General features: G+C 46.2%; 1 protein-coding gene across 1 annotated transcript in view; it reads right to left on the bottom strand.

The window, feature by feature from the left end:
- The window catches only part of TMEM132C (transmembrane protein 132C), a 303,193-nt gene that overhangs the window by 185,108 nt on the left and 101,977 nt on the right, over nt 1-16,108 (bottom strand). Inside the window, exon 2 of the mRNA XM_041728365.1 lies at nt 11,246-12,137. Within this exon, the coding sequence (XP_041584299.1) occupies nt 11,246-12,137 (892 nt within the window). The remainder of the gene's footprint in view (nt 1-11,245; nt 12,138-16,108) is intronic.

Genomic DNA, 16,108 nt, shown 5'->3' with positions numbered 1-16,108 from the left:
AACGTGAAGGGTAGCTGAGTGAATAAACACATTTAATTTGGTCACAGTAAATGGAGTAGGGATGAGTACATGGCTTACACCAAGCCAAACAGACTTCACTTAAGCTCATCTATTACAAAAAAAAAAAAAAAAAAAGTCTACTTACAGATTTTTGCTGTGGTGGCAGTGGTGGTAAAATACACGTATCACGAAGTTTACCATCTTAACCAATGTTAAGTGTACAGTTCACTGGTATTAAATACATTCATAATGTTGTGCAACCATCACCACCATCCACCTCCATAATTCATTTCATCTTGTAAAACCAAAACTCAGCACCCATCCATCGATGATTCCCCCATTCCCTCCAGTCTCTGATGGCTGCACTCCTACTTCGTATCTCTATGACTGTGAATACTCTAAGTACCTCATATTACAAGAATCATACCATATTTATCAGTTTCTGACTGGCTTATTTCACTTTGTATACTGTCCTCAAGGTTCATTCATGTTGTAGCAGGCATCAGAATCCCCTTCCTTTATAAGACTGATTCATATTCCATTGTATGTGTGCACTACACTTTGTTTATCCATTCATCTATTGATGCACATCTGAATTGCTTCCACTTCTTGGCTTTTGTGAGTAATGCTGCTGTGGGAATATGAATGTCCCTTCTAGATCCTGCTTTCAATTCTTTGGAGCATATACAGAGAAGTGCGATTGCTGGATCATACAGTAATTCTATTTTGAGATTTTTGAGTACTGCCATACTGTTTTTCAGCTGCACCATTTTGCATTCTCATCCTTAGGACACAAGGCTTCCAAATGCTCCACGTCCTCATTGATGCTTGTTATTTTCTGCCTTTTCAACAGCAGCCATCCTAATGGGTGCAAAGTGGTATTTCATTGTAGGAGATGTGTACTTTCAAACTCTAAATAAGTGTTGTATGAACCAGCAACCACTGGAGTCACAATGGGGGGAGCCAGCAAAGGTTGGGGACAGCATGAACACAGGGGTTTGGATGATGGAGTGAGAGAGACTGAATCTCAGAATGGGTTGTTGAAAGAACTGCACGGCATGTTGTGAATGATGACTTGCCAAACACTATGCAAACATCATTTCTAGAAGCCCAACAGGGCCATCCAAACAGCAGTCCCAGGAGGAGCCAGGTTGTGGCTTCTCAGGAGCAACGTGTCCAACCCAGGCAGAGTGGGTAAGAGCCTCTAAAAAGGCCTGTGGATTCCTTTATGTGGTTGTGAATTCTATTTCTTAAAGGTCTCCCTGAGAAATCCAAAAGAAGAGATGCTTTCTTCAGGAAAGCAGGTCTAAAGTGATCACAATACCAAAACAAAATGCAAGAAGATGTTGGCATTTTAGGGGAATGTGAGATAACAGTCTTCATCCTTTTCTATGCATTATCTTCCTTCACATGTGGCTCTATCCCAGTGTCAGCCACCATCCTGGTCTGAGCATGCTATCTGGCCAATGTTTCCGAGGTACAGGGACAGAATAAGAAAGTCCTAGGTGACAGAAGTTAGGCTAAGGTAGCAAGGCCAGGCCTTGAAAATATGGGTTTGTCCTGGGGGAAAGAGGGCAAAGGACAATGGAACCCCGGCCATGGGGGAAGTGAGGCTTTTGGGCTCATCTGTAGAAATGGCTGGTAATTGGACCCGAGATCCACAGCCTTCCTCTCTCCCGCTTTGATCCCCTCCTACATGCTCTACCATATTCTCCTCTTGAATCCATGTCCCCATTTGCAGGATCCCCTCCTTTCTAAATAAAAAAAAGTGCATCACCCTTCTGAAAGTAGACTAGAGCCCAGCTGGCCACAAAGGACTTGTAAATACAAGAAAATATACTCAACATGTTTAGGGACGCGAGGAATGGGAGCTGAAACAGCAATGAGATTCCAAAGAAGGTTCCAAACAAGGAAGGTGTAATGCAATTGGAATGCTTTTTAAGTTAAGTAAGCCTTGTTTCCCTTTCTGAGATTTTAATTCACCCAATAATTCTTGGGGTTGCAAGACATAAATGGTTCAGATTTCCCATATGAAGGAATCCTGCAGTAATGTCATGACATCAAGCAAAGTGGCAGCAAATCAACACTTGAGAATACTCCAGGGGTGCCTCAGTGGCTCAGTCAATTGCTGTCAAGCTCTTGATTTCAGCTCAGGTCATGATTTCAGAGTCCTGGGATCAAGCCCTGTGTCGGGTTCCATGCTCGGCGGAGAGTTTGCTTCTTCCTCTGCTCCTCCCCCTGCTTGTGTTCTCACTCTCACTCTCTCTCTCTCTCAAATAAATTTTAAAATCTTTAAAAAAAAAAATCCCAGTATGGAAGCTCGGTCACTGGATTGTGTGACTCTTGATCTTAGGGTCAGGAGTTCAAACTCCATGTTGAGTATAGAGATTACTTAAAAATAAAAATCCTTTAAAATACCCCAGTATTCTGGGACACTGGAATATCTCATGCTCTTACTGCAATTGCTACTCACCCCTTAGCCTGCCTCTGCTCTCCAGAAATGCCCAGGTAGACAAGTCCCCTTATGCACGTGGTAAACTGCAACAGACACAGCTGTGATCCAGGAAGCTCAAAAACGAAGATGCCTTTTATTATTTTTATTTTTATTTTATTTTATTTTGAAAAGTAAGATGACTCTTAAATCAGTTAAAGAATGTGGAACAAAGGAGGCAGGCTTAGGTCAGGAAGCCTCTGCTTCCTTTCTCTTTTCCGAGAGCTGGAGTCAATTTTATGTGTAAATGTTTTTCCCACAACAGTCAAATGTCTCACCGAAGCCAGGCTGCCTGGCAACGCAGATGTGTTGTGGGGAGCCAGGGAGGGGGCCCTGGGCAGGAAACATTATTTCTTCACTTCTTCCCAAGCAGAAAGAAAATTGTTCCTTTTCTCTGTTCCAGAAGAATACATTTAAAATGACAAGCTGAACAAAATGAAAACAAACCTTTCCTTCGGAGACATTCAACAGGGAAATGAATTTTAGACAGAGTGTGGGAAAATGAGTTTCCAGAATTGTCTAAATTAGCTCCAAATCTGCAGGCAGTGCTACCCCAACTGTGTTTTGGGGTCTCCTCCTCATAATAAGTCTGGGACAGTCGGGTCATTCCCGAGAGCTCCACCTGACCCTGTAGACAGATGCCTGGTTGGAAATGAAGAGCCAAATCTTCCAGGGGCAAGCCAAGGATCTGGAAATTGTCTTTCAGGCCTCTTCATATCCTTGAACCCAAAAGGGATCAAAGAAAGAAGAAGAAAAAAGCTCTCCCAAATTCACTTAGAACAGCATGGGCACGAGTTGTAGTCAGAAATCAGAGGAAGGATTTGAGAGCAGGTGCCACTATACCAGGCACAGAAGGTGCGTTTATCGAGTGGGTTAAGGCTCAGATCCCCATCTGTAGCTCCACTCTCCCACCAGCTGGAGCTGCCAAGGGGGCGCACAGTAATTCAGAAGATCCCAGGATAACATGGTGGAAGGCCTTGACATGCACGGGGTAGTCCTGTCCTCTCTGGAGTAGGTGGAAGGGTGGGCTACCCCTCACTTCATGTCCATCCAGGCCCCCAGAATGTGGCATCACTGGGAAACACGGTCTTTACAGATATAATTAGGTCAGGATCTCCAGATGGGATCAGTGTAAGGAAAAGTGAGGAGATTGGAGACATGGACACAGAGGGACACCCAGGGGATGGCGTGTGAGGACAGACTTGGGGTGGGGGCAATGCAGCCAGGAGCCGAGGCAGCAGCTGAATGAGCAAGAGGCAGGGAAGGATCCCCCCAACCCCAGAGGCCCTGCCAGTGCCCTGACGTCAGCCTTTTGCCTCCAGAACTGTGATAGACCATGTTTCTGATGCTTTAAGCTGCTCAGTTTTGGGTAATTTGTTACAGAAGCCCAAGGAAATAAATACACTCTGCTGCTTTGAGCCAGACTTAGATCAGGAGACACATCTCAGCCCAGGGTCACCATCAGATCTCCAGGCCTACAGGGTGACACTGAAATGTGAGTCTGTTGTCCACGTGTATAAGCCCAAAGGTTGCGCTCAAAGCCTGCATTCGTAGCCTCTCGGGGAAACCAGCAGACCCGGCTGCCAGGCTCTTGGGCCCTGTTGCCACCAGGAATCTGGCTTCTTCCATGAGTGTCATGTTTTCAGTCTCCACGCACACCGTGGCCCAGATCGCTACTTCAGTCTCTTCTATGGCCACACGATATTCCATTACACAGAGAGATCACATTTTGCTTATTTATTTGCTGGTTGATAGACATTTGGGTTGTTTCCATGTTTTGGCTACCATGGATAATGCGGCTGTGAACATTTGTGTATTTGTGTACGTTTAGTGTATAATGAAGTGTAAATGGATTAAATAGTGGAGTTCCTCAACTGGCTTCAGTCTATCAGGAAAGACACGCTCCGTGAATCCCACCAGCCAACCAGCAGTGGAAACCCAGCACTGTGCCCTTTGCACTGGGTTTACCTATAAAAGGTCTGCATCGCAGTCTGCATCGCAAAATCCTTCTAGAGGAGGGAGCAGCCAGTCAATGATCACTACCGGCATTCCCTCCTCATACATTTAGCATCTAGGAATGAGTCCACTGACATATACCATCCTGCTTGGAAAAAATAACACTTCTCCCAATACCCCTGCATACAAAGTCACTTTCTCTCATCTCTTTAAAAAGCCTCTTTCCTTGCTTCCGCCCCTTATCCTTTTATTTATTTATTGGAAGATGCTGGGAACGCAGAGCAGCTGTTAAGTGCACAGGACGTTGTGTTGATTTGGTTGGGGGGATGCCAGTTCTTAACGAGAATGAGCACGCATGCAGCAGTCAAGCCGGAACAGAACTCGAGAGTCGGTAGCCCTGCATCCAAGGCCGTCTGTGCTCCAGCTGAGGGTACCTCCCCTGCTCCACCATTCTGTGACCCTGCCCTACAAAGCAACGGTTATTAAAGTAGTTGCGTGGCAGCATAGAGTGTCGCTCTCTGCTCCCTTTTTATTGTTCTGGGAAGCCTACCTCCTTCCTTCATAGTGTTTTACTTAAGAAAGAAAAATCCTCTCTTCGGATTTATGCCCCGAAGGCTCCATTATCAATGCTGGCACATGAAACCTACCCAGAAAAGACAAAGCAGCCCTGCACACTGCTGCCCTATTGTCAGGTGTTCCTGAGAACCATCACAAGGCCCCTAAGAAGGAACAGAGAGGGAAGTGTGTGGATTGCTGTTGCTACTCCCTTGCAGGGCTGGCAGGTGCAGAGGGCAGCTAGCTCAGGGGAAGGCTTGGTGGCCGGTCCAGGGCTGGCAGGACATGGAGCGCCAACCTGAGGTCCACGGGAGTCCAGGCACACGGAGGAACTCCCTAGATCTTCAGCTGTCACAGTTTGGTCAGTCTCCCATCACAGACAGTTCCTGTTTACACTCGATGATCCCTCTCTGAGCACATGTACAGTCAACTACCGGCCACAGTCCCTCGTCTTCAGAGGCCAGTGGAAGGCGCAAACAGACCTCCGGGACACATGATGACTTTAAGGTCACAACACTGATGGGAAAGAACTTCTCAAATGCTAACAGAGAACAGACTGGTTCAGCAAGCTGCTAGCCCAGATGAAGTGAAGCAATAATTAATTACAGGAGACTGAATGAACGGATGGAGGGACTCGCATCTTTGTGACAGACATTGTTGGTTCTTTAATATGTTGTTTTCCAGGCTGAAAGGAGCCCTTTCCTCCTCTCTTTTAAGACATTTATAACTTGCAACAATTTGATAAAGCATACAACTGTAAACACGGATTGAAACATTTTCCTTCTTCTCCCTACCTGATTTCTCTAGAATTTAGAAACTCTCAGCAGATGAATATCCTCACTCTTCATGACAAGATAAGTATTAGAATACGCTCAATGAAAATCTGTTCTTTTTGCAGTGGGATGCAATTAGAGAAGTCCATAGCCTGGTTTCTTAACATAAAAACACTTTAAAGTCTATCTAAGATCCCTTATTATCAGACAATTTTTAAGAACTGAGGCTGACTTTGAGAAGCCAGTGAAGCTCCTTGGATATGACCAGAGTTATTACTGAGTATCACATTTGGGAATAGAACCAGAATCAGTATCCTTACTACATTTATGTCAAAAATCCAAGTTTAATAGGACAAGTTATTTTTTAACAAACAAATTCGTTTCACTGTGAATGTCTGTGATGAAAATGAAATAACTATAAAAAATTAAAAATTGTATTTCAGTTGGAAAACTAGAGCGTACCTATGATCAGACTCTCATTGTCAATTGTTTCTGAGGCTTGGTGCATGTAAACTCCAGAGAAATCACCACAACGGAACATACCCAGACAACCTCCATGCCAGCTGCCAGGTGGGAATGCCGGTGACATCACCAAAGGGTCAAATTGCCAACCAGGGTCTCGAGACCTGTGGAATTGAAGCCACCAACCTCATTCTACCCTCTGAAGATGTTTCCAACACAAATCAAGAAATTTTCTCAACTGGCTGCTTATGATCTACTTAGATTATCAACCTTTGCTTTTCTTATATTTCTAAAGAGATATCTCTTATTAAATGATTAATTGCTCCCATCAGACAGAGACCTGGTTTAGACCTGTTTATAGCACCATCTCCTGAAATAGAACATTTTCAAGTTCATCAGGCCCTAAGTGACCATGAGGATAGGTGGTTGCATACCTCATGCCACAGGTTCACTTTGACAGGTAAAACCTGACTCTGATTATAACCCATTTGAGTTGCTTAGTTGGTTGGGTCTTGGCTTCTGGGCATCTGCTCGGGGTGGGAGGGGTTCATTCCTTGGCAACTGTTGTCCAATAGTCATCCTATTGACCTGTACCTCCTCCCAGGGTCTTAAACGCTCCTCGGCAGTCATTCACACGTCAAACGACGTCCAGTGGGATCAGGCACCTTGAGGACCTCACTGACCCGACCGCTTGGGTGCGTGGTGCTGATGTACCTGTTGGAGCAGGGGAACGTGGGAGGCCCCCGCCTGGCTGCATTACCAGTGGTAGGGACGCGAATACCGTAGGAGCTGCTCACACTGTCAGTTTGCTGAGAGACGGACCCAAAGTGTAGAGGATGTTAAAATCATACACGAACAGAGCCCAGCCTTGAAAATTCCCTGAGCTGACAAACCCGGTTTCATCAGACAAGCAAAGCTTAATTCAGCTTGTTTGGCAAGACAAGCGAGGCCAACTTGACCTGGGTCATTGCTTGCTTATGTCTCAGAAAATCATACACAAGACTTAAATTGTTCCCCCAAATTGATAGGAGGTCACCACTCACCCCTTTGCTTTCATTTAAGAAAATCCTAACATCGTGAATAAGGCCTGTAAAGAATAGTCGGTCCCTGCCTCGGGGCTCTGAGAGCTGCTTTTCTAACATGTATGCCAACCTCCCGCACCTCCCAAGCTTCATTCCAGGCTCTGCTTTGAGGGCTCCTCATGTGCAAATGGTCCTTTTGGTGCGTTCACAATAAACTTTTACTGACTACCACTTCAGTGTTCATTAGTTTAACTTCTTTTTTATCCCTGAACTTTGAATTTTTTTTTAATTTTTATTTATTTATGATAGTCAAAGAGAGAGAGAGAGGCAGAGACACAGGCAGAGGGAGAAGCAGGCTCCATGCACCGGGAGCCCGATGTGGGATTTGATCCTGGGTCTCCAGGATCGCGCTCTGGGCCAAAGGTAGGCGCTAAACCGCTGCGCCACCCAGGGATCCCTATCCCTGAACTTTGGATACAACAAAGCAAGCCTGTCCTCAGGTGCGGAGGACCATAAGCTACGTCCTTTGTCTTTGGAGGCATTAATTCAGTTACTGAGTGACGAGGCCGAGGCAGTGTGGCCTCCCCAGCTCTCCCCTCTAATGACTTTGCAAGGCCAGGACCAACTAAGGCAGAGTGAACATTGATTTGAAACAGGAAGATGTTCTGCAAACTCTAACCCAGAGCTTTGAGGAAGCAGCGGTCATCTTCTGCATCCCAAGGCCTTCTCTGTAGCATCCAGGCACGTGGGGGTGGCAATGGGCATTTTCAGGACTGATGACTCTAGTCGTCAATGTATTTTGGAAGCCCTCACAATAGTGAGCAATGCCTCTGCTTGCTGTAAGAATCTCAGGAACCTATTTGATCATAAATCACGGATTGCCTTTAGATTAAATTCACGAAGTTACCAGCGGACAGCAGGCTGCTTCTTTGGGCCTACAGAAGACAGTATCATTTGTGAAAATGATCCTATCAGGGAAGCCTAGGCCAGGTTCCCAAATAGACTACTGGCCCTATAAAACCCCTAAAAAGTCCTAGCTGTTTCCAAATATAGCCTTGTCATCAAAGTCATCATGCAAGGTGACAAAGGAGAATACGTTTGGATTTCACAGTCAGTAGAGGGCTTTCAAGCTCTCCTGCAAATCCCCCAAATCTCTCGGTAGAAAGGTACCAGCAAGGGCAGGACAGATTTCCCTGTGATCCAACCTGCAGCCACGGGTGGAGGCTGCTGGAGGCACGTGGGTTCCCATGAGCATGCGTTCTCATGTAGTGTCGCTATCCATGCCGTGTCTGTGTACATCCTCTTGCATTCTTTTACTGAATGTTTTATCCTTGAAATAGTTCATTTAAAAATGAAAATTACTTTTCACTAAGTTAAAATCACGTATGTTATCTGGAAAGAGAAATCCTGTTTCCCCCGTGGTCTGCCATCAGTCATGGCGGTGGCATCCTTCAGCCACACATCTGGGAGTCATCCTGGACTCCATGTCTCCTCTGCCTCTCCCCCAGGACTCGGGTGCATAGTTGGAAAGATCAGGAAGGCAGAAACAGAGATGCTGCACCTCACGGCAGTAAGTGGCATCCACCCGAGAAGTTCGCCAGCACTGCTCTCTGTGCTCCAAAGCACTTGTCATTATAAACAAAACAGAACAAACCAAAAAACCAGTTTTGCTCTTTAAACAAAATTGTGGTGAAGTGGGAATCAATACAGCATGGAGAACAGACCTTGCTGTGGTTTTATGCAAGGCACGAAGTCCTTTTACTGCTAAAACGGAATTCAGCACTCAGGGAAGTTTGATGGATGTTTAAACACAACCCTGTTAGGGATATTCAACATTCATAGAAATACTTTTTATGTTCCAGGTGCTGTTATAGGCATCTTACAAATAAATATTGGCCCACGAGGTCCTCCCGTCCTCGGAAGCAGGAGGTGCCATGATGACATCTGATGCAGAAATGAGGGGACAGAGGTACATGGAGGCCAGGTGAGCTGCCCACCGTCCCACCACCATGCAGTGGAGGAGATAGGCTCAGAGCTGAGCCAGCTGAGTGCAGGACCTCATCCTCACCACCCTTTATGCCTGTGATGATGACAAATACAGAAAACAGCCCCTTCTGTCGAACACACCAGGTCTGGGGGCCCACCAGCAGCTGAAGGCCTTGCACCTGGGACCAGGGACCCAGTGGTTCACCCAAACCCACCCTTGGTAGACCACACAGCCTGCATTTCTGAAAGCAGAGTTAAGGATCAGTACAAGCACAAAGATAATTATGACTCTGGAATCCTAACACGTGTTAGTGGTACCATCCCTGACTTCTGCATCTACTTTCCAAAGCCAAGGCTGTATATATTTATTTTACAATGAAATGACCTGAGGGACGCCTGGGTGACTCAGGGGCTGAGTGTCTGCCTTCAGCTTAGGTCGTGATCCCGGGGTCCTGGGATCAAGTTCCTGTATTGGGGTCCCCACAGGGAGCCTGCTTCTCCCTCTGCCTGTGTCTCTGTCTCTCTCTGTGTCTCTCATGAATAAATAAATAAAACCTTTAAAAGAGAAAAAAACTGCCATCCTGGCCTCTCAGTTGTGAGGTTGACACTTCCACCAAGTCTCTGGCACCCTGACAGGGAGGTGTGTCCCCTCATACACGGTCAGCAGGTGCCTGCCTGGCCCCACTGAGTCTGAAGGTAGCTGTGATGGGAGTCCTCAAAGGGCAAAGTGTGCATCTTGTGAAAGATGGAGGATTTCATCACATCACTGATCATGATGTTGTGGAAGTCCTCAATTGTATCCAGATCTCACTGGCAAGGGAGGATCTGGTAAAATTAGCCTACTTAAAAATTGCAAGAAAAAACTCCAAGGACGATGACCAGACAGACACATTAGGAAAGAATTATGAGAATCCCAGGGATGCAGAATTGCCTTGAGAAACATTGAAGCCTTTGAGTGCATTTTGTGAAAACAAACTCAAACAAAGCCTTTGAGAATGACCATTCTTAAAGTTATACAACAAAACTTACACAAAAAGGAATATGCTATAAAATAGTATCACTCTATTTTGCAGTTATTTTCCCAAGCAACTCATTCAACATGTGATTAATTTTTTTTTATTCCAATGTGGAGATGTAATTATTACCTAACTAAGTCTTTCCTTGCTAGAATCGGAAAAAAAATTTTTTATCATCTTTATCTTTTAAACAAGTCTCAAATATTTTCTCGTTATTATGAAATCCTGGCCCACATTTTAAGAGGATTTTCTGTAAGTGGCTCTTCTCCAATATGAATAATCCTCAGAAGGCAGACGCTCCCAGATGGACCTCGGAATCATCACACAGAGTGACAGAGCAGCCCTATTAGAACTTAAGCAATCTGCTGAGCCAGCAGTGGTGACAGCAGGTGGGTTATCCCATTGTTTCAATTTACTTTCTGTTCTTTCTTTTTTTATGAGATGGAATACCTCTGTGCAATAATTTTCTGTTGGCCAGACTCCTTTAATCACAGCTAAACCATGCTCAGGAACTGAGCTTCACCCATCCCCAGCCTGCCAACAAGAACCGCACCGAATTCTTGTTTAAAGGATGCTTCCTTGCCTTTTTTTCACGTATACACACAAAGTAAAATATTATAAATATCATAAACCCTATGTCTCTTCTTGGGCTCTGAGGAAATATGCTCTCAATCATGCAACAAGTATCTGTGTGTCTACGAAAAAATTCCAGGCTAAGGAAAGAATCCGATCCTTCTGCAAGTTCAATGACGAAAGAGAGAGTGATTTGATTACTCTTGCTTCTCTTGGATGCGGTTTCTGGCCCCCTCCTCCCACCCCCTGATCCACGATGGAAGAGGAACTGCTGAGTGCACCTGGGCAGCTGCAGGATCCAGCTTCACTGAGAAGCCGGAGCATCCCCCGAACGTAGCGAAACCCCAGGGATCCGGTGCCACCTCATCCTAGGCGCGCTCAAGAAGGCCCTGGGCCAGCCTGGGCACCTACCTCAGGATGAAAAGGTCCACGGTGGAGTTGCTGGCGATGGTGACGTAGGCGGTGACCACATCTCCTTGCTTGACGGGCCGGGAGGGCAGCCAGATGACCACGTTGCTGTCCAAACGCAGCTCGCTGAGCTGGGTGCTGTCCTGGGCCCGGTACAGGCTGACGGCGCCGATCCTCTGCAGGTGGGGCACGGCCTCGTCCAGCCCGTCCTTCCCGGGCCGGATGGCGTTGTCCTTCCTGACGTCGCCGCCGCCCGCACAGTCCCCGCGCGCATCCCCCGGCTGCACGGAGTAGTAGAGCTCCACGGGGCTCCCCTCGGGCGGCCCGGGCGCCCGCTTCCTCCCGGCCACCACGGTGGGGGGCCCGAACCAGGCGGCCAGCAGCTCCAGCTCGGCCACGCACAGCCCCAGGGCGCCCTGCAGCCGGCAGCCGGCCCGCACCTCCCGGGTCTCCCGGAAGGCGAACAGCCGCAGGCAGGGCAGCCGCTCGCCGGGGCTCTGTGCCGCCCAGTCCCGGCCCAGCAGGTGGAAGAGCACCTGCACCCGGGGCCGGCTCAGGTACACCTTGTCCCGCAGGATGTGCGCCCTCAGCCTCCAGTTGAGGGAGAGCTTGCTGGTGGCTCCGAAGGGGCTGGAGGGCAGCAGGAGGTCCTGAGGCACCACCTGCTCGATGGAGAAGGGCCCGTAGCTGGCGTTGAGCACTGGGGGCCGGTTGGCCTTGTAGGTGAAGAAGGACTCCACCCTGGTGTGCAGGCTGGAGTTGCGCAGGACGTCCTGGTTGGCCTCCTTCAGGAAGAAGGAGGTCTCTGCTCCAAGGATGTGGTAGCTCACAGGCAGGAAGGGTGGCAGAGAAGAGAACCGCGGCACATTGTCTGTGATCCCCCGGCCCTCGATCACTGCAGAGGACAAAGAAAGAAAAGAAAAAAAACGAAGATGAGGTTAGGGCTGGACTCCTTGGATAGGAAGTCTATAAGCAATTTAGAAATGAGGATGAACATTCTGGAGCTCTCATGGCTAGTATTTTCATGGTCCTCCTGGGATAGGCCAGTAAAGGACTATACGATCTGCAAAATATATACTTGTATTAGGGGGAGGCTAATGAGATGTGGATGTTTGTATATTAGGAATGGTTAAACAGTGACAATTACATAATTCCACCGAGCAGAAAGCTGGCAAGATATCCACGAGTGTGAAGTTGGGATGTTTATTAATAATTTGCATGAGTTTAAAACATATTTAATGGCATGAGTACATGAATAGAAAAACAGACCAATGGAACAGATGAGTCCCTAAATACATTCATGTACATCTAGAAATTTATTAGCATGTGATACAGACAGTATCCAAATCATGAAGCAAAGAGAGATTTTCTCATAAATGGTTCTAGGACAACTGGCTAGCCACTTGAAACAAAAGATGCAATTAAAACAAAAGATACAATTAGATCCATACCTCACACCACATACAAGAATAAATGTCAAGTGAATCAGTAATCTAGATATAAGGAAATAATTTATTTTTGGTACTAAAAGAAGACAATGGATGAACTCCTTTATCAGCTGAGTGTAGGGAAAGCTTTCTAATTACAACTCAAAATCCAAATGCAATTTTAAAAAATTGATAAACTTGCTTATGCAAAAAAAATAATGATCTTTTGCATAACAAAAAATTCATAAAGCCAATAGGAAACACAGCACATAGGGAGACAGTGGCTTATGGCACTTGACCCAGCCTGGGGATGGACTCTGTTTGGTCCATTGTATTTTAGAAGATCGATAAGATGGGAACTATCTTGAACAACTGGGAATTATCTGGGTTTCCAGCTTCTCTTTACACATGGGAGGGCCTGGCAACATTTAGGTATTATGCCCACCTGGTAACAAGGGGTGAAGTCATTCAGTAGGCCATGGCACTCAGTGAAGTTACTTCCTTGTAACTGCACAGGTGCATCTAAGTCATAAAGCCCTGACTGCAATCTGCACGGGCTGGGGCTCAGTGCTGAGATAGGGAAGAGCATCACCACTACCTTCCTGACCTTCTCTGCCCATTGCAGACATGGACAGTAGTACAACCAGCAGGCTCCTTGCCGCCTAAAGGTTCTTCTCTGTAAAGATTCCCCATGGCTTTCACCTATACTGTGGGAAGTTCACTAAGGACTCCCTACCCACGCAGGACAAACAGGTTAAAATGCCCAATGGCTGACTTTGCAAAGCCCTCAGAAGCCCACAGCCATGCCTTTGTCTTTGAAAACCAGCCCAGATATTTGCAAATGACACATCAGATTAAGGGCTATTATCCAAGATTTATAAAGAATTTACAATCTTAACACCCAAAAAACAAAGAGTTCAGTCAAGAAATGGGCAAAAAACATGAACAGACACATCTCCAAAGAAGACAGACAAATGGCCAACAGACATACGAGAAAATGCTCAATATCCCTCAGCAGCAGGGAAATACATATCAAAACCACAATTAGATACAATCTCACACTGGTCATAATGGCTAAAATTACCAAGTCAGGAAACAACAAATGTTGGTGAGGATGCAGAAAAAGGAGAACCCTCTTGCGCCATTGGTGGGAATGCAAGCTGGTATAGTCACTCTAGAGAACAGTGTGGGGGTTCATCAAGAAGTTAAAAATATAGCTACCCTATGATCCAGAAATTATGCTACTGGCTATTTACCCTAAAGATATAGATGTGGTGATCTGAAGGGGCACCTGCACCCCAATGTTCATAGCAGCAATGTCCACAATAGCCGAACTGTGGAAGGAGCCACAATGTCTTTTGACAGATGAATGGATAAAGAAGATGTGGTCTTTATATACAATGGGATATTACTCAGCCATCAGAAAGGACGAATACCCACCATTTGCTTCAAAGTGGATGGAACTGGAGGGTATTAAGCTGGGTGAAGTCAATCAGAGAAGGACAATTATCATATGATCTTACTCATACGTGAATATAAGAAACAGTGCAGAGGATCATAGAGGACAAGAGGAAAGCTGAATGGGAAGTCATCAGAGAGGGAGAAAAAGCATGAGAGATTCTTAACTCTAGGAATCAAACTGAGGGTTGCTGGAGGGGAAATGGAAGGGGGATGGGGTAACTGGGGGATGGCCATTGAGGAGGGCCAATCATAACATGATGGGCACTGGGTGTGATATGCAGCTGATGATTACTGACCTCTATCTCTGAAACTAATAATGTCCTATACGTTGGCTTATATTTAAATGGAATTTAAATGGAATTTATATTTTAATGGAATTTAAATGGAAAGAAAAGAAAAGAAAAAATCAGCCCAGAAACATAAGCGGGTCCCCATTCAGATACTGTGGGAGAGTCCAGTTGTGTCTACTCCGGCTGCTCCAGCCTCCCCTGCTGGCCTTCCTCCTGATGGCAGCAGGCACAGCCCATCCAGCATATGGGGCGGCCTGTGCCTCTCTCCTCTGGAAGCTCCCCTTATCCTTTTCCCGGCAGGGACACTGGCTAGCAGATCAAAGCTGCCTTCGGTGGGGCTGCAGCCAAACAGGGCCTGGGTTGTCAAGATGGCTTTTCAAAGAAACAGCCTCCTCCCTTGTTCTCTGCCAGAGGCTTTGTTCTGAGGCCACCAGGAACAAGGGTGCTTGCCCTTCTCTCTCTGGAGGGATGTCTCTGCACTTCCATTTTAACCCTCTCATTCCAGAACCTGCTTAAATCACCCTCAGAAGGCCTTGACAAAGTAGAGCATTCCAGAAAGAGTACTGACTCCATGTCCTTAAAAAAGCCATCGATTACTGAAGCAACTCACAATATTTTGTAAAAACCGAACTAAATTGCCACATCAGATGTTTTATTCTAGTGTACTCAATCCCTCTCCAAAAAACCTCTTAAACCTTGAAGTGTGGACACTGAGAGACTGATTTGTTTGGGGCTCTGGAGGCCACAGGTTCTTGGAAGGAGCAGAGCAGGATGCTAGGGCCCACTTGTGACAGATGCACCTCACCGCAGGAAGCACTACCAACAAGCCTTCTCCACGTTCTTCACTCTCCCTTTGTGTAGAGATTCCTTTTTCCTACTTTTTTGGGTTCCCCAAAAGAAGCCTAAAATATGAATCTCTTATTTTTAAATAAATGCTGAGTTTGTTTTCTACAAAATAAGCTGGAGTGGGCTTTCTGTCCAGCTGTCTCCTCTCAGGATTCTCCATTATTTAAGTAGGTCACTGCTTTCTTCTTCTCATGAACAAAAAGTGCCTCACTCTTACCTTCCTGCTAAACCCAGTTCCGAATTTCTCATTCATGAGAGATTTAACATGAGCAGGAAGAGACAAACATGATGGAAAAGGAAGTGGGTCTAGTATGGGTCTAGTTAAGGGCATGATGATTGGCCAGGGAGGCACTGAGTATTGATCTACTTAGCCATTATGGGATCTTGAGCAAAGTCTTACCTTCTGGGAGCTTCAGTTGCCATGGTTAGATAGAAGGATGGATGCATGCATGGATGGATGGATGGATGGACGGAGAGACAGACACGGGGGTGGATGGATGGATGGATGGATGGATGGGTAGGTGAAGAGACAGATGGGTGGACGTGGGTGGATGGATGGGTGCATACATAAGTAGACAGATATATAAATAGGTAGGTAGAGCCAGATATAAGGGATATCACGGTAGCTGTGTAGAACAATTAAAAATGGCACTAATTCTCCTTCTGTATCTACTGCTTTTGCTTATGGCTCTGCAAACCTCCCTCTAAAAGGAAGAGTCTATTGACCTACTCCTTGAATCTATGTGGGCTGTGTCATTTACTTTGGCCAACAAATATGTCGGAGAGAATTTCAAGGGCAGTGAAAATACTCTGTATGATACTGCAATGGTGGACGTGTGTCA

The sequence above is a fragment of the Vulpes lagopus genome, chromosome 14 (assembly GCF_018345385.1).
Source record: "Vulpes lagopus strain Blue_001 chromosome 14, ASM1834538v1, whole genome shotgun sequence".
In the NCBI taxonomy this organism is placed as follows: Eukaryota; Metazoa; Chordata; class Mammalia; order Carnivora; family Canidae; genus Vulpes; species Vulpes lagopus.
The sequence above is the reverse complement of the archived record's forward strand: the minus strand, read 5'-3'. Positions and strand labels throughout refer to the sequence as shown.